Source organism: Sipha flava, unplaced genomic scaffold (assembly GCF_003268045.1).
Source record: "Sipha flava isolate LNK unplaced genomic scaffold, YSA_version1 1_pilon_pilon, whole genome shotgun sequence".
Lineage (NCBI taxonomy): Eukaryota > Metazoa > Arthropoda > Insecta > Hemiptera > Aphididae > Sipha > Sipha flava.
The window spans coordinates 5,709,507-5,732,942 of record NW_020272783.1 but is presented as its reverse complement, the minus strand read 5'-3'; the positions used below and the strand labels follow the sequence as shown (position 1 = coordinate 5,732,942).

The 23,436-nt window shown below is 25.9% G+C and overlaps 3 protein-coding genes across 5 annotated transcripts in view; 2 read left to right on the top strand and 1 right to left on the bottom strand.

The window, feature by feature from the left end:
* LOC112682193 (sodium channel protein Nach-like) overlaps nt 1–715 on the top strand; it is a 1,124-nt gene extending 409 nt beyond the window's left edge. The window contains exons 2-4 of the mRNA XM_025552719.1: nt 3–99; nt 166–315; nt 669–715. Coding sequence (XP_025408504.1) covers nt 3–99; nt 166–315; nt 669–715 — 294 coding nt within the window. The remainder of the gene's footprint in view (nt 1–2; nt 100–165; nt 316–668) is intronic.
* On the bottom strand, nt 507–7,810 carry LOC112682125 (uncharacterized protein PB18E9.04c-like). The gene is made up of 8 exons (XM_025552624.1): nt 7,670–7,810; nt 7,194–7,376; nt 3,237–3,404; nt 2,926–3,185; nt 2,779–2,869; nt 2,571–2,690; nt 1,165–2,511; nt 507–1,086 (listed from the first exon to the last, which is right to left on the bottom strand). Exons 1-8 carry the CDS (start codon nt 7,722–7,724, stop codon nt 872–874), a joined length of 2,439 nt encoding a protein of 812 aa, XP_025408409.1. The 5' UTR covers nt 7,725–7,810; the 3' UTR covers nt 507–871.
* A 10,690-nt stretch (nt 7,811–18,500) lies between these two features.
* LOC112681997 (tRNA-dihydrouridine(20a/20b) synthase [NAD(P)+]-like) lies at nt 18,501–22,048 on the top strand. 3 transcript variants are annotated; one of them, XM_025552422.1, is made up of 7 exons: nt 18,501–18,628; nt 18,926–19,042; nt 19,109–19,230; nt 19,294–19,369; nt 19,433–19,612; nt 20,483–20,691; nt 21,630–22,048. In XM_025552422.1, the coding sequence occupies exons 2-7, from the start codon at nt 18,951–18,953 to the stop codon at nt 22,007–22,009; spliced, it is 1,059 nt and encodes a 352-aa protein (XP_025408207.1). In that variant the 5' UTR covers nt 18,501–18,628; nt 18,926–18,950; the 3' UTR covers nt 22,010–22,048. The 3 variants fall into 3 exon arrangements, with proteins under 3 accessions (XP_025408207.1, XP_025408209.1, XP_025408208.1); XM_025552424.1 differs by having other exon boundaries at nt 18,505–18,628; nt 18,926–19,005; nt 21,630–22,009; XM_025552423.1 differs by lacking the exon at nt 18,501–18,628 and having other exon boundaries at nt 18,703–19,005; nt 21,630–22,009.
* Nucleotides 22,049–23,436: the final 1,388 nt, after the last annotated feature.

Sequence of the window (23,436 nt, the reverse complement as noted above, 5' to 3'; positions counted from 1 at the left end):
AGGATGTTATAAATGGATCAAAAGTGGTTATTGCATTAGATAGATTACCAAATGAAAGGCTTAAAAGAAATGTAGTAAGATCTCGTATGGACCTCATCGGTAAGTACACAATAATCAGTTGACGAAAAATAAATGTATAAAAATTAATTAATATTTTTCATACAGTTTCGGTAGGAGGAACATTGGGTCTATTTCTTGGAGTCAGCTTGTTAAGTATTGTTGAAATATTTTATTATTTTATTGTTTGGACTAAAAATATACCACATGATATCAATGCTGCAAACAAAAAAAATATTCATCGACCAATTCAAAATATTAATAATCTACCTTTTATACATTAAATTATTGTAGTTATATACAAAGATAATTTAACCAATAAATTAGTTTCGTAGAAGCCATTGACCATAAAACATCGTCTTTATCATATTTCCATTTTATTAATAATTACAACATTAAATTCTACTCAGATTTTTTTATCTAAATTAAATTTTCTTCATTTAGAAATTACTTGTACATTAGTATATGTGTACAAAATTTCTCTTCAATAACCTTAAACTACCTACTGTTACTTTAGTAAATAAAATATTTAGTTACTTAATAATTTATTAATAATTAATTACTCAAAATGGCGTTTGAAATGTACAAAGAATGTATTTTTTTATGTCCAGGTGAACATACCATAATTCATTCTTTTTATGCCTTATTGCGGTTCTAAACATGAGTCATAATAATATTAAATTTACTGATTGTAGTACAAACATACAGGTTTAAAATATAAATAGTACCCAAATGAAAAAAATTATAGTATACAAGTAAGATATAATTATAATAATAACGTAACCATATGAATTGACAAACTTCTAAATATAATTCAGTCTACAGAATTTGATATCAGTTCCATATGACACAAACTGTCATTTTCATTTTTGATAAAATAGGAATTAATTTCTGTTTGAGTAGATTTTTTATAGTACGAATATATAAAAGACAGCGTGTACTTAAAAGATATTAATATTACTACTGTTGCAATAAAGTAGGTACTAATAGTAAATAAATTGTTAAGCTTGTTCGAATATTCTGCTGCATCTATGAAAAAAAAATTATATATAAATGTTAAAATCAAAATATATTATTATGTAATAAATTATTTTCATAAAAACATACCACTTTGATTTCCGGGATTTTCTAGTCGATCATCTGCATGTTTCTTTTGTTCGTCATAAAGATTATAATTTAATTCTGTTTTTTTAATTATTTTATCGAATTTCAAGTTTGTATTAGTATTTTCAGTTGTAATAATTGGGAGATAATGACTGTTTATAGGCAATGTACTATGCGTTAAAATATTTTTATATTTTAGATTAATTGAGTTTGAACTTAAAAGATATTTACTATTGTTAACAGCAATTGTTTTTGGGGCAACTGTGGATGTATAAGCAATATTTAGTACAAGTTTGGTTGAGTTATCTGGGTTATTTTTATTAATTTCATGAATATTTTTTATGTCATGTATATTAGATGATATTATAGTGTTCGATGAGGTACTTGGTTGATCAAAAGCGGTTGGTATATTGGATTTATCTGTTATATTTGTTACACTTGTAAAATAATTAATTAATTTTGTTGAAGAAGTGACATTAATTACTAGAGGTGATTTCTGAGTCGAAACGGTCTTTTGTGTTACAGAATTCGTGGTAATTTTTATTAAATCAATTAACTTTATGGTAGAAATAGTACTTATTGTTAATGGTTTGATTGATGTAGTAGGACCATTAAATGTTTCAACCGTAAAATTATTTTTTTCTATTACAGATTTAGTTGTCACTTTTGATTTATTGATTAATATTGAAGCAACATTAGATGTATCCGTTGAAGATTTAGAAATATTACTTATTTTTGTTGAGATAAAGGGAACTTTGGTTGCTAATGTGTTTAAAGAAATTATTGAGGGTATTGGTTTTATAGTGGTAGTCATTGCTGATGATAGTGGAAGTTTAGTAAATGTTATATTGAAAAAGGTTTTGAGTTTTGGTGGTAAAGATATTGCATAACTTGTATTTTTGTTTAAATTTTGTTGAGTTGTCCCTATATTTGAATTATTTAAAGTTGTAAAATCATGAATAATTTTTGAAGAAGAGCTTGTATTAGAATTAGTTAAGTCATATTCTATGGGAGTAAGTTTTTTTTGTGTTGTTGTTGAAGTAGTAGAAGTTTTAGTAATAGTAGTATTAATAGGAGGAGTCATAATAGTAGTAGGAGGAATAAGAGTCATGGTAGGAGTAATAATGGTAATAGTAGTAGCAGTAGTAGTATTAGGATAAAGAGGAGTAATTGTAGTAGTAGTAGTAGTATTAGGATGAAGAGGAGTAATTGTAGTAGTAGAAGTAGTAATAGTACTGGAATTAGTAGTAAGAGGAGGTATAATAGTAGTAGTAGTAGTAGTAGTAGTAGTAGTAGTAGTAGTAGAATTTGCTGTAAAATATAATCTAGCGATGTCTTCAAGTGGTTTTACTGTAAATTAATAAAAATGAATTGTATATTGATAATGCTAAATAAAATAAAATACATACTATATGGACATGTTTTTTCTATATCAAGGCAACAATTCTCATTTTCAAAACATTCCCAATCACATGAACAACTTCTAGTAGTTTTTTTTATTCCACAGTTATCTTGACAAGAATTATCCTCTGTAAATAATAAAATATATGTTTTAATATCTGCATTATTAATTCAAATTTAAATTAACGTTAAATAAACAACTATTATATATTTAACCTTCTTCATACGGTTGTGCTGTACATCTTTGGCCTTCTGTAACTACTAAATTATCAATGGCTGCTTCACATTGTTTCCCTTCAATTACAATCTAAAATTAAGAAAAAAAAGAGTTATAATTTACTGAAAAAAAATTAAAGAACTTACTGTTGACGAAATATTTAATTTAAATAGTCCAATTATAACTCTTCCTTCTCCTACGGAAGTTACCCAGAGAGGTACACCACCAAAAGTCACTGATAAAGTAGGACGTTCAATGGTGTCCTCCAATAGTGATTTTCTTGATCTTACTACATATGAAAACATTAAACATATCTGACTATCATTAACTGGTTGAATTGATGGAGATAATAATCGGCCAGTGACACCAATCCCATAAGTTCTAGTATCCAATGATATATAATTGCCTAAGAAAAAAATTATAAATAGTTGTTGAAACTAACATTTTGCAGTTTTACCTGAAAAGTACTGTGAAGAACCAGGTGAAACATGACGTCCAATAAAATATAATAAAGATCGAGCTTTATCAGCAAGCCAATCAACATCATTTAAAAAATCATTTTGCCAACCACAAAATCTATTGTCTGACGATTCAAAATCACATGCAAGATAGGTCTCCTTTATTTCTGTAAGACAAAATTAATTATTTTAAATTAAACGGTTGTAAATAATCAGTGCAATTGTACCTAATTGTAATATACAAATCTGCTTTTGTTTATTAAAATCACAGATAAAATACACTATATAGAATACATACATAATAGTTTATTAATCGATGTTAAAATTAATGTACATTCGACGACTAACTTTTACAATATGAGTAAGTTACACAATTTATCATAACTAATCACTATTGTTACCATTTACATACAATGGCGGATTTAGCGTTTTGACGTCCCTAGGCTTAATCACTCTATCATCACCCCTATCACTCTACTAAGGAACCAACAATATTGTCTAAACCCTTCTCTTCACATTTTTTTCAGTTTTTTTATTAAAAAAAAATATTAAATCTTTAAAATAGAAAACTTCTAAAAATAAAATATTTCATGTCTATTATTTTACTTCAGATACCGTTATTACTAGTACAAATAAACAATGCTTATACAGTCACATAACGGAAATATTAATAGCCAAATATGAAAATACCTATACTCGGATAGTCGGATGTTCCCAATAAGTAAATAGGTACTAATAAGTCATTAATAGGTAATAACTTTAAAAAAGTAATTAACTGTAATTATTTTATTACAAATGAAATATTTTCAAATTGTAATAATAATTGTAACATTCTTACTATAGCCTATAGGTACGCATCATACAATGTACATATTTTAATATATTATAACTTTTTAAAATTATTTTTATTCATGTTTATATGACAAATATAAAAAAAATATACTAAAATAAATATACCTAATAAGTCAATAATAACACTTAATTCTAGCCTTAGGCCCTATTATTAAGCCCTTGGCTATAAGCCTTTTAGCCTGCCCCTTAATCCGCCACTGTTTTCATATCAATTATTGCATCACTGATACTAGAATCTGTACTAGTATAGTAGTATTGACCATTGGGTATCGAGTGGGTATGTAGCATGTAGAACGAATAGTGGGGGAGCACTTTTTACAAGCTACCCTTAAATTTCTTTTTAGGTGGGTGGGTGGGTGTTCAAAATCCTAACATAACTCATGAAATAAAATATTTCGCGCCGCCACTGGACGATGATATATAGATATGTTTATTTTGCCGTAAAATATTAATGTGATATCCGTCTTCACCTCTAGTATACATAAACGGATATTGCAGTGTATCATAAGATTATTCAATTCGAAGATTCGACGCAAGTGTCCACCTCGACCGTACAGAACTATAACTCTGGGACCTTTATTTTCATGAACAAATAATACAGGGACTTCATCGATTGTAGGTGCATTATATTGACCTCTGTTAGCATGAATAATTAACTTAAAGTTTTGTAACTCATCGAAGGACCTCGACTCTAGATTAGATCTGAAGCTCTGTACGAGGTGATTATTTTCACGCAAAACTGTTTGTAATGATTCAATGAGACCTCTTTTTAAATTTGGAATCAATAAAGTTGGAGTAGATATTTGATCCGACTGTGACATAAAATATATTTGTAAAATTTTAGCATTATTTACAATTTCGGGTAATAAACTATCTATTAAATGATGCACTTGACCCTGAATTTTAAAGGTGGGAATGAAGTTCCCTTCAGCTATTTCGTTTGCTCCAAAAGATGTCATTTGAAACAGAGTATTATATCGTCTAGAATTATCAAAGAAATGTTTTGATATAGGGTGAGAATTATCAGTTAAACTTTTAATTAGGTATGGAGGATCCTCGAACTGGTGTAAAACAACTCTAGCGTCAACGCAGCAAAGTACATGGGTTTCATCTTTCCATTTTTTTGCATGGCACTTAGGACACAATGTAGCCATTGGTCCTATTTGAAGCGCTGTAATATTTAAATAATCAATCTCTGATCGATAATTGAACGCTGATTTCAGACACAAAGCGTTAAGTTGCTGCTGTGCAAGTGTTTGAGAACGTTCTGGTGTGTTGTTATCTTGTTGCCTTCTGTTATACATAGTTTTTCTGCCAATGCGTGCTCTTGGTGCTCTCGGCATGATGATGAATTGGCCACTTACCCGAAATTTAAATCTATCAGCATTCCCAATAAACCTTCATAAGTAGAATCAAAAAGTATATTTTATCAAACTAAGCACAAACTATGCTCGTAATTGGCGTAGTGTGTCACGTAGTGTGCTGATGCCAGTACGTAACCTTTACGATCGTGAAGCGGTGTGCGTAGCAAAGAAGAACCACACTCGACTGTTCATCCGTTCAGCGTTATATTCTTTTTTGTGTTCAGCCTTTAGTTTCAGTAGTATCATTGATTAAATTTTAAATTAACTTTTAACTAACATTGAATTAATTTACGTATTAATTTATAAAATGCGCATTCCTATGTTTATTATTTTAAATTTGATTATTATATAATATCATCTCGCACTGAGTGCATTGCACACCCATTTAATAACTGTTTGATAAATACAAATATTTTGTACACATATTATTTATTTATCTATAGTATAAATGCATATTTTTAAAAAAACATTGTATATATACGTCAGATTAGTTTTTTTTAGCGTATGTTTGTAAGATAATATAACGCCTACACAGATCTAGTGGAGCTATCTGAGCTTATAGTTACTATGAAAATCAAAATATTTATTAACATTAAAACTTCACTTAATATGTAATCCTGTTGAATACTTTTTAATACTTTTCAATAAATTTATTACATAAAGGTTTTTCTTTAGGGTCATCCATATATTCATCTGAACTTTAAAAGTCATAAATCAATTATTCCTAACTATTTTTTGCATTAGATATAATATACTAATGAGCACTACTTATATTATATTACTATATTATATTTTTAGTATAACTGTTCAAACAATATAATACAATAAATTAATATAAAACGAATAATTATACACAATAAAATTCATAGTAAAAATATTAAAGCCCAATAATTTATTAGGTTTAAATATTTAAGCTATTAATTGTATTAATAACGTATTTTATTAAGAGTTATGATGATCCTACGTTCTGATAATGGGTTTCCGTCTCAATAGAATATACCTAACTGATTAAAAAAATATTATGAATATTAAATAATGCTTTCATGGATTAATTAAATAAAATTTCCTTTTTCGAATATGTATATCTATGTTTTTGGTTATGTGTAATGTTTAGAATTCATTGTATAAGCTTTATTTTAAAGCGTATGTTCATGATTTCGTTGTGAACTTACTGACTTATATTCGAATATGGTATGGTATTCACATTTTTACAAAATTAAGTTAATTCGTTATAAGTATTATAGTACAATAAAAATACACTTTTTGAAGTTTAGAATTTTCATTACTTTAAATCGATTATTATCACTTAAAGATAGCTATTTCTAGAATATAGAATACATTTATAAAACTGTAATGACCTAGAAATATCGATGTATTTTATAAGCATGTAATGTATTGGTTTATAATATCTATTATTTTCTTTTTTTTTGACAACATTCAAACTTAAAGATCTACTGGCTGTTTTATTTTTAAAATTTTAAAATGAAAAATAACGATATTAGTGTAATAATTTAATTATTAGTCCAGATATAAGATAATGTTTATTTAAATTCTACCTAAAAGTAACATTCAAACATTTTTTATGTATAAATTAATTATCCGGTAAAAGTTTAATCGTACTAATAAAAAACAGTAGAAATGTAATTTAAATAATGAAATAAAAATCACTATTTTAATAAAAACTTTATGAATTAGAATTATTTTAATTTCATTTAGTAATTTATAAATATTTGTACTTACTAGCACATACTGGAAGTTCACTATAATTCCATTGATTTCTGACACAGGTCATTCTATTACGTCCTCGAACGAGCTTAGAATCCGAATCACAAATAATTCTTGCTGTACGACCAATCAGTCTTACTCGACCGTTTTCAACCCGAAATAATGGACATTGATTTTTGAGGGAATCACATTTCATTACTAGAATGATTTGAAACAGTCAATTTAATAACTAAATTTTACAGTTTTTATAATTATTATGATTGAAAATGTGAAATCTGTACCCTGTGGTATATTTATAAATAAATAAATAGTTAAATAACAATTTTAATCTGATAGATTTAATTAAAAAAATCCAAAATATGATTTGAAGATACTTTTTAAAAATATATTTTTATTTTTTTAACAAAACAAGGTAAACTATTTCAAACATATTTATTACTGATGATTTTTATAATATGTTCTAAGACCGATATTAATTATTATATACTAACCTATGCTAAGATATAAACACAAAAATAAAACAAGTATAGTACTTAAATTCGCCATTATAAACTATTATAGAATGTCTGTTGATATTAAATGTCAAGAATGAATTTAATGACCACAACATCCTCTTTTTAAATTTTATCGTATGTCGGACAAATGAGTAGTAATAGTGATATTGAGTATTTAGTATTTAGATATAGAGATCATGGGAATTATCCCCTCCTCTAAGTTAAGATTACTTATATTTATGTTGATTGTATATATAAATAATGAAGTATGAAAATAATATAAAAAAGTAAATAAAACTATACAAAAGCGTTATTTTAACAAATATGTATAATCAAGTCAATTTTTTTTGATTGGGTTTCAGTTATTAAAAGAAGTCATAATAATTAAAATATTAATTTTATTAAGTTATAAATATACAGTATAAATATATAGTTTCTAAAAAAAATCGGTTACACAACTTTTAATAATATTCAAATTAATATATCATTATAACAAAATTAAATATGTTATTTTTAAAACCAATAAAATTACTGTACTCTACTATATTATACTATTAGGAATTCTAACTATATTAGTTAATATATTTTTAATTGATATAACATAACATGTAAAATAACAATTACAAATATTGAACTTATGTACCTTCTCAATAAAACAAAAACAACAGCTATGAAAGGAGTATGATAAGCCAACGACACAATTACAAGTAATTTTCATTAACAACACAAGTTTTCAGATTTATTTTACTCTAACTAAAATGTAAAGTCACTAAAAAAGTGTCTAAGCTTCGTCTAACTACTGATCATTGCTACAACTACAAAAATTCTTACTATTTTTTAAATACTTAGATTGTGTGTTAATTATTTCATTAAATAAATGACTTTGTAATTTTGTACTCATCTAATCTATGGAATTCATCCTTTAAATTCATAATGATAAAGGATCAACTTCATTTTAGGTACACAAGTGAAATATTGTATAAATATAAAAATGTATAGGTTATACTCAGTGGCGGTTCATCCCAAATATGGGCCCATGTGCAATAGTAAAAAAAGTAAAAATATATTGATTTTAAATTTTTCTTCTGCTGAAATAAAAAAAATTACTGTAAACTGAAGAACTTTTAATACATTACATCAGTGGCGTGTTTAGAGGGTGGGCCCGGTAGGCATGTGCCCACCCACATTTTTATATAAGTACTAGACTAGTGTAAGTCCGATGATCAATGAAAAATTAAAGTATGATTTATAAATAGAAAAAAATTTGTGGCCCATCCACAACAAAAGTTCTGGACATGCCAATGCACATGTATTGCATATAATAATATCAGATTATGGAATTACTAACAGTATTCATTTTATTTGACAAAATACCTGGTCCATCAATAGCTCACTCTTTTTTTGTTTCTTCATGGTGTTGTTTGAAAAATTTATTAATTTTCGTTATCCGTTTATTAGATCCTTCTCTTTGTTTTTTATTTTGCGCTTCGCAGCACCACTTGTAAATTGTATAGCCATTATAATTATAATTTATAAAATAAAATATTTAATTTAGTTTGTCGTGTATTATTTTGTATTGACTCTTAACAATGATACACAAAACTACGAGGGTCATAAAATAATACACCAAACTAAGTAAATACATAGTGATATTTTAGTCGTGTAAATTCGTAGAGGTTTCTATTATATGTATACTTTATACATAATAATATAGCCATTGATGTGGAGAAAGACTGATAAGCGACAAGGCAATAACAAAAAACCACTGAAAACGGATTTTTATAAAAAAATTTTAGTCACCAATATTTATAACAATTATACATTGATATTAAATTGAGAACCATGTAAACAATCTTGTTACTTTTTCATTATTATATTTATTTAATTTTTTTTCTGCAATTTTGAGCAATAATGCCCTCCCTAGCCAAGGATCCGTGGCATTTGCACACATCGCACACATTTATGACACGCCACTGGTTATATTATTATAAATAATATATGGGATTCAATAAACACAAATAATGACATATAAATAACTTTTACCATAAAATCTATATTCATAACTCTAGATATTCTCATAATAGTATTATAATGCCTTTAAAAAGCAGCAAGATTAGGTAAATAACGACAACAGGCGACAATAAATGGCTGTATGACATAAGCACCAAAGGTACAAAAATGAACTATCATTTGCGCCAAGATCTGTAGGACATAAGCGCCAATAATATTGTATACCTGTTTTACCCAACATATGACATAAGCGCCCAAATTAATATTTTATATAAGTATGTAGTTATTTAAAAATTGCTATATCTAATAAAAATTATATTATATATTATATTAATATTATTATGTCGATAGTAAATAATAATATACATGCAAATTAATATAAATATACTCGTAATAAATTAATAAATCGGTTTCTATTTTATAAAAAAAAAATGTCGATAATAAATTATAATATTATAATGTATAAATTGGTTAATTTTTTAATCCCACTCTTTTCGTGTATTTTGTACGATTTATTTCACCATCCTGGTATTTCTTCCATTGAACAATTATTTCTTCGTGAGATATCTTTAATTTATTGTTACGAGGAGAGTTCATAAATAAATATGTTTCGCTTTGTAATTTTAATAATACATCAATTACTATATGAACGGAACAATGAACCACATAAAATTGATCTTTTAATTGTCAATGATATGATTCAGCTGCATTTGTAATTCGTATAACCTCATTATTCGGAATTTCAGTCCAAATTAATATCTGTTATTTAACTGAGGGTCACAGGTACCTACGATTTTGGCGCTTTCGTACTATACGATTTTGGCGCTTATGTATTTCACCGCAATAAATACTGTTATGCGTATATTATCGTATTAGCTTTACTAAGGTTGTTGTGACTGCGAATGATCACAACATATTATAATTCCGATTTGTAATTATCTGTCAGACCTGTATTCACTTATAAGTGCCAAATTGTAATATTTTAATTTTATTATAATGTGTTGCTTAATTTATAAATATTCAAAGTAACTAATTATTTGATTCATTATATAACAAAACATTAATTATAATAAATTATAAATAGGCTTAGGGACTCCAAGAATTTATAAATTTTTTTCGGAAGATTAATAAAATAGCAGAATCAGTACTGTTCATTATGTAAGGAATTTAAATCTTTAAATTTTTTTATTTTGCATATATGTATTTGCATACTTTACAGTTTCTTACTTTAACAGCATATTTTAGAAGTACCTATGTAGCTTTTAATTGTTATAAAAGGTTATATTATATCATAATACTAATTTATCTTATTGTATGTCAAGAATTAATTTTTTTGATTACTTGAAGATCTGACAAATGATGATCTAGTATTTTTTAAGTATACTTCATTTTCCTCCATTACTGTGGAATGAATTTTTTTCAAATTATGAAATTTTGCTTTCAAATAACTATCATAGATTTACGTTTGAAAACATAAGAAAATGTGTAAATAGTACAGTGCAATTTTCAAAGTATAAAATTAGTGAAATATTTAAACAATTAAAATTTATTGTGAACTCATTGTTCTGTTTTGTAATTTTTTTATGAATAGGTATACCGTTAATAATAATAATAAATAAGGTATTTGTCAATTTTTTAGTAATTTTTTAGTCTAGAGTATATTTGATTCTTTTTAAAGTATTTTTTCATATTTTTTAGAACTTAATGTCCCTAAACCTAGTTATGACTTACGAATAGAATAATTAATTTTCAAGATCATCAAAATTTCCATAAGAGTATGTTTTGTTTTATTGATTCTACGAAGTGACATCAATAGCTAATTTAAATACGTTGTTAAGAAAATACTATAAATTATATACAATTATACACATTATTTATCACCTAGTTAATTTAAAAATAAATAAATACTATAGGAATTAGAATACATTAAAATACCAAAGTAAAATAAAACCATAATATTAAATAGGGATATAATCCACAGTGATGATTACAAATAGTTTCACATAGATCAATATAATTTATTTAGAATTTTTATTAAAATTAAAAAATATTTAACATAAATTGAATCAACACTTTTTGAAAACAAAACATAGTTCTTAATTAAGAAACATCAATATATTTTATTAAAACATACTCTTTCTGAAATACTCGAAACTACTATCTTCAGAGCAAACCGAACTTGATTCTTGTATATTATTTAATTTCTGAAATACAATGGTATTTTATCGTTATTCAAATTAATTTGTTTTTTTTTTCTTATTATTATCATTATTTTTATTATTATAGAAAAGTTATAATTTTAATATTGATATTACTTAGACTTTTTCCAAATCAACTATGGGGATTTCTATACCATTATCCACAGTGTTGGCTTACGAGGGTGAGTCCAGGGGGTCTAAACCCCCATACCAGGTCACGCGTTTGGATTGTGATATTATATTATATTTTATATATTTTGTCTTGTAATTAAAATGCTATGCTATGTTGTTTCTGTTAGTGTAAGAATTATATTTTAAAACTTTAAGTAATAAATTATTAATGGGTTAAACATTTTTTGTCTTCATATATTATAAGATAATGTAAAAGGAACCCCCCCCAGAAAAAATTAAAAATCTGCCACTGATTGTCCATTGATATTCTTCATGATGGCAGATTTGATTATGGTGTATTTTTCATAAGTATGGAATACTATGGTAGTCCCAACCATATACTTTTTTATTAACTATTCATTAATAAATAATATTTAAAAATATTAAAGGTTAAACGGTTCCAACTGGCCATTTTAACTCAATTTGAAAATCGTTTAATTAAATATTTAAATCCGATCAGTAAAAAGTGTATTTTTAAAATTTTAGAAGCGACATTATTTATTCAAAATTATATTTTTGATTTTTAAATAGAGGGAAAAATGTTTTTAATTTTTTTACGAATTATACTTGATTTACTGATTAGTATTCCGATTTGAAAATATTTATTTACTATAATAATTTGAGGCCATAATCATAACGATATTAACTGATAGGTGGCTTATGAAACATATGTTATATATTTAAATTGAAAACTAAGTCTTCTTTGAACTTAATTTACAAAGAAAATTGTAAATTTAGAATTCCATAATTATTTAATAAATATTGTAATTTTTTCTTTTTGTTCACTGTTATCAACCTTGTTCAAACAGTTTGAAGTTGGCCATCCTTAACTTTTCTCTTCGTACATTTCAGTTTTCTCTTCCTTCGCTCACCACAACTGCCATCATATCCCTCAATTCCAAGCAACCATTTCTGCCATGGTCTTTTTTCATTTTTTTATACCATAATAATAATTAATATTTATAATGAATAATAATTATTCATATTTCATATTTTTAAAAGTTATTTAAATTTGGCTAATTTATAGATAGTTAAGTTAATCATGATTTTTACTTGAAAGAACTTTTTTGTCGATAAATCGGGACTTGCAAAGTGGGTAAATATAGATTGATGACGAGTTATTCCTCTTTGATTCGGATTATTATTATTTCCACTTGAACACATTTCAGGAGAAGAAAAATTGTTTTCATTAAGTTCACACTTATTCTGATCAATATTCATTGAATCGTCTATGTTGGTAAATAATGTTTCTTGTGTCGAATAAATAAAACTATCTTGAGAAGATTGCGTAAAACGTATGTCTACAATACATATATATGTATAAATGTATAGATAACATAATATAATTACGCATGTATACTTGTATAACAAAAAAAGTTGAGTAATAAAATAAGGTGAGTCATAGAAAAAATCATATTCTACATTTTTTGGTACATTAAGTCATAATATAATACCTGGACTAATCGATAAGTTAAGAACGGGTTTGAAAATAAAATCACTGTAATTTGAAATACATCTCGATTGCGTAGTATTGAAATAGTTGATTGATTTGTCGTGAAGAGGAGAAATTGTTGAACTCATTAAATTTGTATTATTTAAGCATTGTTCATTTTGACTAAAATTACAAATTTAAATCAACTTTTGTAAAGCTTATTCTAATCGGTTTATTAAATACACAACAAAAACTTACTGTTTTAATTTGATTTGGTGAAGTTGCTTTTTTAAATTTACACTATATTCTAAAAAAGTATATTTAAATAAATTATTATGATTTAATATTAGAACTCATACGAACCATTGTTAACGTGAATTTCTTTATTAATATGTTTTATTTCGTTGCAGCTTGAATGGATAAACTCCAAATATAAACAATATTTTAAATTTAATTTAGTTTTCTCATCTATATTTATACATTGGTTTTTATTAAATTTATTATTGCTCGATATTGTACTTGAAAAATCTTCATTATTATTTATATTCATTTTTGGCAAAGTTAATTTTGCTGAATAACTGTTAACATAATTATAAATTTAAATGAAACCATAAAATACTGGATCCAAATATTTGTTAACGATCGTGTTAGTCGTATGTCGGAACACGTTATAACTCAAACATAAAACTTTGGTTTGGGATACAAACTATAAATACTATCGAACTCAAGAACAATCAAGTTCATATAATTCACCCTGTTCAACAATTCTACTTATTTTAATTAAAAAACAGAAATTGTCATAATTAGGTTTATAATTTATTATACCAACTAATTTATTAAAATAAAATATAAAACTATCAAATTTATCATTGTCAAGTCAATTCATACCTCAATTAATTCAAGATCCAATAGTTACAATTATCAAAAATAGAATTGTTAAATGTTTAGCTCTAAAATTAAAATGATTATACATAATATTTTATCAACCTGGAACCACTGGATGGTGAAAATTCGCCATCTTTGTTTTCATTCATACTACATGATTTACTTTTACCAATATTAGTTGGCTTAATAATATGTTTTGAAGAACTAAAACAAATTAATTACTATACATTTAAGTTTTTGATTTGATTAGTCGTTTTATAATACATGGAAACGCATTGTGTTTTTTGATGTTTAATTGTAGAAGTAGCATTTGGGGGACCAAACTTAATTTTGGTATCTGGTTTGTATTTTAAAACCTTCTGCCTCGGTTTTATCAAAGAAATAACATTCTCTGCATTTTGCAAATCACAGGATTTATGCACTGGATCGATGTTGTCTAATAACAGAAATTAATAATTATTTCTCGGTTTTAAGTATAATAAACCTAATTAAAATAAATATCCCAACTTTTATTTTGTAAATTTGATTGGAAACCTCTATTGATCTAAAACCAACGATAATTTTTTAATAAATATTAAGTATTTAATATACTTTGATATACTATGTTGATTGATATAATTAATTGTTATTAAAATACTTATTGAAAAGCTTACGGTTAAACGATTCTTTGTAATATGAGACGTTGGATTTGCTTTAATGTAGCGTTCGACTTTAGCCTGTTTTGTAAAATAAATATAAAATATTATAGTATTGAATGTTGTAGATAAAGAATTAAGTGAATATTTTAAAACATTAAAATAAATCTTTCTATATATTAAAATATATTTTAACTATTTCCTATGTTTTTTGTAGTTTAAACAAGAGCCAACGGAAGCATAGAGTTGAAAGAGCCCAGGACCAAGGTTTATGTAATAAAATAACATATTTTTTGAATTTTATCATTTCAAAGTTTAAACAGCGTATGAGGATTTTGTATTCGTTTATTTCTAGCAAAGTAATATTCATTTTTTCCCAGGAACTCGTTGATAATGAGGACAACGACGATTGTACTTATTATAGCATATCTTAAGGCGGGTTCCCATGACGTGTGCCTCGCCGAATACGATTTTACAAAATCCACAATAGTTACTAATCCTATGCGAATGTTTATTGAGGAAAGTGACAAAAGAGCTAAAAAGAAAGATGTAAAGAATACAGAATTTTCTTTTCTTACATGTGTGCATTTTGTTTACACGTTTAACATTGATATATATTTTTTAGGTTTTTTAAATTTGAAATATTTGATTATAACTGAATTAAATTTTTTTAAAAAAAAAAAAAAAGAATGGTCTAACGATGAAGTTCTAGAATTTTTGGAATTATATAAAACCCAACTACAAATTTTGTTTTTTAACTAATTTTTTTTTCAAATATTCACTGCACATTACAAAATACGCAGCTGCGCAAATAGCAATTTGCATCTGATCTGAAGCACTAGTTTTTTTAAACTGAAAATTACTACTTAATTTTGATGGAGCTCTGGACGGTTCGGGTAAGCTTGTGGCTCGTCAAGTCGCGCGCCGTGGAAATGATGTAGACATTGTAGGCTCATGATATGCCGAGCATAGTAATAGGCTTAGTACAACAAGCACGCTGCTCGAAACTCGCCGAGCCACGTGCCGTGGGAACCCGTCGTCAGATACTGCATTATCGGTACAGGTTTATTGCGTATAGGTACATTCAATTTAATCACTCATTAGTTGGACAAAGAGTGACGCGTTAGTGCGTTACCGTATTATTATTGTTAATAATATTACAACGATTATTTGAAATGTAAATTCTAAAATTTATCCGTTTATAATTTTATTGAATTAGTCGATAGTTGTCCGCTAAGTTTATGAACGCAAAAATAATTTAAAGTGAGGACAATTTTGTGTATACGTAATTTAATTAAGTATATTTTATTATGTAGAGGTTATTTTTTTCTGGATAGGAGTAGCAAATTTAATTTTGCAAAGGGGTGGATAATTGTTAAACTCTCCCCCGATTACAATAGATGTAACAATTGATGTTATTAAATACTTTTTATTTGGCTTTATTATAATACTATATTATTATATATTAATATATGTAGTTGTAGAGTTATATTTTGAAACACTGATTTTCATATATTGTGCCATATTGATTAATGTCTAATGACTAGTATATTTATAATGTGCCTAAGCATTATGTATTATGACGGATTATCTATAATGCTGGTAACATAATATATATATATAATTATTTAAAAGTGTATCAAGAACGGGACATCCGAATTGCATGCCAAAAAAATAAACATAAAATGGAATTTCCGTGTACCTCCAAGTTAATTTATCATTAATATGTGTACAACTTTATTTTTTATTTTTTTATTTTTATAATAATTATACAATCTATACTTCTTAGCATAATAAGTATAAGTGAAAAGAGACAGACGACATGGTATGCGTGATTAAGAAGTCACCCACTAGTGACTCTTTACGTGAGGAGAAAAACTATTTGATGTGTACAACTTAAATTTTATTTTTGACTATTCTATTTTTTTAAAAAAACGGATGAATAGGAACCGATTAGTTTCTAGATTGAAATATTTTTATATCTGAGTAAATATTTTACCAAATTGGAGAATGCGACACTATGAATATTAAAAATTAAATAAAACCCATTGTAGTTTAGGGTAATCAAAGTCAATATATTTTATATTTTTACGTGGCATTTCAAATAAATAATAATATTATAAAATTTGGTGTAGTTTTTTGACAATATACAGCAATAAAAATAATAAAGATGATAGTTCAATAGTTTATAATAATAAAATAAAATGTAAATATTGATTTATGGAAATGTTTACTCGGATATAAAAATATTTCAATTTAGAAACTAATCAGTTGTAACAACCATATCATAAATAGTTTAAGTCAAAATAAAATTTAAGTTGTACACATAAGTGCATGATAAATAAATTTGTGGGTACACGGCATATCCCTCTAAGAGATGGAATGCAATTCGGAAATTTTTCAAAAAAAACTACGAAATAAATTTGAAAAATTACATTTAGAACCCTATAATACTGGAACAGGAATCAGAATCTTTTAATGAAATTATTGAGAACAGTAACCATAAAAACCAAAAGGTCCCAGTTACTGGTTTTCAATATAGAATATGTTCTTCCGTAAAAAATTATTGACAAATATATGAAAAGAATTAGAATGAAAATTGTTTGTAGTATTATGTACATATTTAAATATATAGGTACAATTAAATTGTCTTAATAGAAAATAATATACTTACCAACAAATCATTGGATTCAAATGTTGGTTCAATATACTTCTGAGAGCTTTCATTGAAACAATACGAATTACCATTTTGTATATCCTATTAAATAATTATATCAATAAAATGCTTAAAAAAAAATTAACTTTAATATCAATGAAAGTAAGTAATCTTAAATGTTACTGTCAATGTCTATCTCTTTAAAAAAAGAGCACGTAAAAAATACGAAGTATACCCTTAAATTTTCAAAATAATGTTGAGAGTATACAGCGTAGGTATACTCGTATGTAGTGTAGATATCCCATGGGAACATGATCTTTAGAATCAACTCACCAAGATTCCAGTATCTTGATTATTTCCTTTCGAAGAAATTTTCTTCAATTTATCAAGGTACTTTCGTTTTTTTTGTTCTTGCTCCATGAAATTAGATGAAATAATAACTTGGGCAATTTATTTAAAATTACTTCGATGCATAAAACATTTGAAAAGTTGTTATAGGTAGAGTGTAAAAAATAAATGATTGAAAAACTATTTTATTATTTTTTATAAATATTTAGTGAACAATAAAATTCTTATTTTACTAACCCATAACTCATTTTAGTAAATTTTATATAGTTAATAAATTGACTTTTTTTCTTCGCTAAATTTCAGTGACAAAGCCAAGTGCAAACGCAAATCGACCTAGAATTCGATACAAAACACTCATACCATGGTTAATAAATAGGTACCAAAGTCCAAAGAATACCAAGAAATTTACATAGTTAAATGACCGTCTTATTAAGTTATATATTGTATTAATTATAGATTTATAACTGTAAAAAAAATCGTCTTTCTTTTTATCTTTCATTTATATTAAAAAAATTGTTGATTTTCTTGTTTTTCTTCTAGCAACTCAAATAGTCGGATCAGCGTATCCTTATTCGATCTATTTCATTTTTCTCTAATGGCACAGTTCTACTGTCCAACCAAGTGGGTAGAATATCACAGAATAGATTATTTAATAATAGTAATATTCTGTGTAGTTACGATCACGGTCTTGTATGAATCTTCTAATACAATGGCCACGGTTATCATATGGCTTATCTATAGTCGTGCTTCGTTACCGCACTTTTATAGTTATCAACAATAAATAATAAAATATTAACTCTATAATATTTTCTATTCAAAATCATGACTAAATAGATTTTATGTTGTGTCTTAAATTGTGGTAGCTTATGAATTTAAATACTTTAAATTACTAATCTTTGTTCCGATTTGTTATTTAAGATGAATTCCGTCGTTGAATTATTTAATGATGAAAATAAAAAGTTTGTTAAAGTATGTGCACCTATGGTCCGTTATAGCAAGTAAGCTGCTATCTATTTATTTGGATATTATTCTTAAGTAATCTATTGTCCATTGTAAGTAATAGTATCATGTTAATATAAATGCAATATTTTTATATTTTAGACTTCAATTCCGAAAATTAATTCGTTTATATGATTGTGATTTATGTTTTACACCTATGATAATGGCCGACTCTTATGTTAGATCAGCTCAAGCTAGAGCACATGAATTTCAAAGTGACACAGGTTTATCTATTTATATTTGATATGTATAATTTTATTTAATTAAAATATTTTCTTGTCATCTAGATGATCGACCACTTATTGTTCAATTTGGTGCCAATAATTCATCTGATTTTATAAACGCTTCTAATTTGATTATTCCGTAAGCTATTTATATGCATGAATTTATTTTTTTTAATTAAATAACTATTATTATTTTATTTAGATATTGTGATGGAATTGATCTGAATTGTGGCTGTCCACAAAGATGGGCTTTAAATGATGGATATGGTGCACAATTACTGAAAAATCCTGAAATTATCAAAGACTGTGTACGCCAATTTCGCAACCGCTTTCCTAGCAATAAAACAATATCAGTTAAACTAAGATTACTTGTTGATAATAGGCAGGTATTTAATCCATTTAATTCACCTATGTTTTAATAATGAAAATATGAATTTGTTCGTGTTAAAAATTATCTTTTAATTTGTATTATTGTAATTATATATTTAACAAAAACATTTTTTAATATTTGTTTTTAGTGACATTGGTTAATTTTAATCTATTATAGTATAGATAAAATAAACCATTTATTAGTTATATATCAATTAATGCTTATTCCTATTGATCTTTACACTTTTTTTGGATCTAATAAAAGTTTTCCCTCTTTTATTATTATGAAATCTAGATTTATAATTCATTTTATCTGTAATAAAAGTAATGATTGTAAAATTAACTACAACAAATTTCAAAATAATTTTCCCTTAGGCTTAAAAAAATTAACTTTTAAATCTTTATTGCCAAGCACAAAAGATTTCTATGTTGATTGATATAACAAATTTTGACCACCAGTAAATCTTATATAGTCTTCTCCTCAAATAATTTTGTGTCTGATATAAATGGCATTTAGTAAGTACTTTATAATTCATAAGTCTACCTACTTAGTGATTATTGTATGTGTTTAATTTATAAAGTTACTACAATTCCTGCCCATCTTGGTTCTAATATGAATAGCTATCTATTCATTTGTAATTTCTAAGTTTTCCCCTTGTAAAAAAAAAAAAATTTGCACAGTTAGTCACATAAATTATAAAATAAAACTTGAGCTGCCATTGTAACCACATAACTCTTATTACCCTAGTCCAAATTTCAAACTCAAATAAATTATATCTTATAATAGCTAAAGCACATGACTAAGTCAAATACTATTGACTACATATATATTTTGAATAACAAATTTCAGAAATTTTAGAAGTTTTATTATTCTTTATTATAGAAAAAGTGTAGATCTTTGTCAACAAATTGAAGCTACTGGAATATCTTTTATTACGGTTCATGGACGAACTGCTATTCAAAAAAATCAACCTATTGATCAAGAATGCATAAAACTTATTAATGAATCTGTTGGTGTTCCTGTGATATTGAATGGTGATGTTAAGAATTTATCAGATGCAATTAGTATGCATGAATATACTGGATGTAAAGGTATTACTACTATCAGTGGCGCACGCAGGGGGGGTTGAGGGTTTGTAACCCCCCCCCCCAAAATTTTCTCCGAGGTCTGTGTTAAAATTTACAAATTTTACAAGTTTGAAATATGAATAACTAATATTGAATACCTAGTATCATTGATTATAGAATAGTTTATTCTATTATCAATGTTATTATCTATAATGCAACTTTCAGAAATGTATATGATATGAAATATGAAAATAATTTGGGTGATATAAGTGAATATTTGAGAAATGCTGAATTATAATAATGGCAAAATAGTTTTAAGCACCAGTCAGAAATTATTCAAACAAAAAAAACTGTTACAGATCTGTACTTTCAGTGTTATCCTCAAATATACTCAATAATTTCAAAATTGCTGCAAATATTTATTACTTTACCAGTAACCACAGACACTGAAAAACAATTGTTTTCAACACTACGACGTATTAAGACTTACTTAAGAAATACAATAGGACAAAATAGCCTTAATAGTCCAGCTTTATTAAATATTCATAGAGATATAGAAGTTGATCTGAATTATATGATTAATGAAATGAGTAAATCATCAAATAAACAATCTTTGTTAAATTTATAAATTATTAATTTTTTAATTAAATATATTGTTTAGTATTAGATTTATAATTACAGTGGAAAAAAATAATTTAAAAGTATATTAAGTCATATTATAATTTACTTTTAAACTAATAGTGTATGTATAAAATTTAAGTCAAAGTTACATGACAAAAATTATTTAAGTCAAAATATATAAAGGATTTGCATAATTTTGTTAATTGCAAAATGTGTTATATTTTTACCTTGACCTTCCCCCCCCCCCCCCGAAAAAAATCCTGTGTGCGCCACTGACTACTATATATAAATATATTTATATATTTTACAATTTTAATGTTGTTATTTATTTTTAATTTTAGGAATAATGAGTGCTAGAGGTATACTACACAACCCTGGCTTATTTGCTGGCCATAAAATTACACCAATTTCAGCTGTTATAAATTGGTTGAATATTTATCATACTAATTTCTTATGGTTTCATCATCATTTAGTATTTATGTGTGACCGTTTACTTTCAAAAAATGCAAAAAATACTTTCAATCAATTGCGTACCGCATCAGATGTAATTTCTTTTTTGGAAAGTCAATTTCATATACCAAATGTTTTATCTAGCAATAGGAAATTGGGAAAAGAACTCAGTGGAATTAGTGGTACTTATTATCAAAATGTTGTTAAACAAAAAAACGTGTCATCTCAATCAGAAGATTTTATGGAAAGCTCATTTAATTTATTTGAATAATTCAATGTTTGTTTTATAATATAATATTAATACATTTTATTAATTTTAATGATCCATAAGAACAAGATCTAACATATTTAATAAGAACCAACAACTATAATATGCAAAAAAACATATTGACTGACATTTTTTTAAATTAAATAATCAATATAAGGATATTTATTAGTTAATTTTAAATAAAGATTTTATCTTTAATCCTTTAAAATATTTAAATTTTATTAGTTGAAATGTTTATACATTTTTAAATTTTATTCCAAAAACTAAGGGTGGTTGGGTATGTATTGAATTTACAAAAATAATGCATTTTTCCTTTTTTCTATGTTAATTTATGTAATGAATTTCATTATTTATGCAATAACTTTTTGGATAAGAAATTTAATACTTTAAGTAATATTACAAGTTAATTATTATTTTTTTTTAAATAATATGTAAAAAAAAGAAGAATCTTAAAAGTTCTGTTAAGCTAGAACAGTTATAGGGTTGCCAACCGTCCTACATTGGGTAGGACTGTCCTACGTTCAATAAATGCTATAAACTATTTGTAGAACAATTCTACATTTTACAAAAATTCCTATTTATATTTCAATATTATTATTCTTTTAATTTTATCAATTTATTATTTAATTAAGGTGATAAACATCTAAGTTTTATATTTAATAAGCTAATTTAATAAAAGTGATATAAATAAAATGTATAAGATGTTTTTCTTAATTATTATAATAATATTATATACTGTTAGTTGTAATAATGCCACTACTATGCAGTGCCATAGCCATGGGGAGAATGGTCCATGCCCCTCCCCACCAAAAGCTGTATTGTTTATACATATAACCAGTATAAATAACTATAGTGGTGGTCTTTTAATTTTTTACTTTGCATCCTCCTACCACCTCCAAAATTCTGGGTTCGCTGCTGAAAAATGGAATAAATTGGGTATGAAAAAAATTTTCCTACATTAAATAATTTGAAAGTTGGCAACCCTAAACAGCTAGGTTGTTTGCATTTATATATTATAATTTTATACGTATATCCATTACTTCCACACACCTTAAAAAATTTAACACCATATATATGGGTTTTATTTAGAATATATTGTCGAAATATGAGTCTGCCCCGAAAAGGAATCATTGATTTGTCTACTGATATGATTTCACCAGATTGATCCATAAATTTAAATAAATTATTTGATAAATTTAATAATTTTCTTATACAATACAATCGGTCAGTTTTATGAGCAAAATTTTTTTTAAAAATGCCAAAATCTAAGAATAAGTTCAAATTTATTTCCACTCAGAGTTTTTGATGTGACATTGTTTTGGTAATGTTCAGCTTTATTCCAATAGTCAGCTAATGATGGTATTTTTACAAGTCCCATCGATAACAGAAGATCCATACATTTTTCCATATCATTCTTAGTTCAAGGCGAA

Coding starts and splice junctions, on each gene's coding strand:
- LOC112682125 (XM_025552624.1), bottom strand. CDS start 7,724: ATGGCGAATTTAAGTACTATACTTGTTTTATTTTTGTGTTTATATCTT. Junction 3,405..7,193: donor TGAACTTCCAGTATGTGCTA/GTAAGTACAAAT, acceptor TTTGTCTTACAG/AAATAAAGGAGACCTATCTT. Junction 3,186..3,236: donor TTCTTCACAGTACTTTTCAG/GTAAAACTGCAA, acceptor TTTTTTTCTTAG/GCAATTATATATCATTGGAT.
- LOC112681997 (XM_025552422.1), top strand. CDS start 18,951: ATGATGAAAATAAAAAGTTTGTTAAAGTATGTGCACCTATGGTCCGTT. Junction 19,231..19,293: donor TGAATTTCAAAGTGACACAG/GTTTATCTATTT, acceptor CTTGTCATCTAG/ATGATCGACCACTTATTGTT. Junction 20,692..21,629: donor TGAATATACTGGATGTAAAG/GTATTACTACTA, acceptor TTTTAATTTTAG/GAATAATGAGTGCTAGAGGT.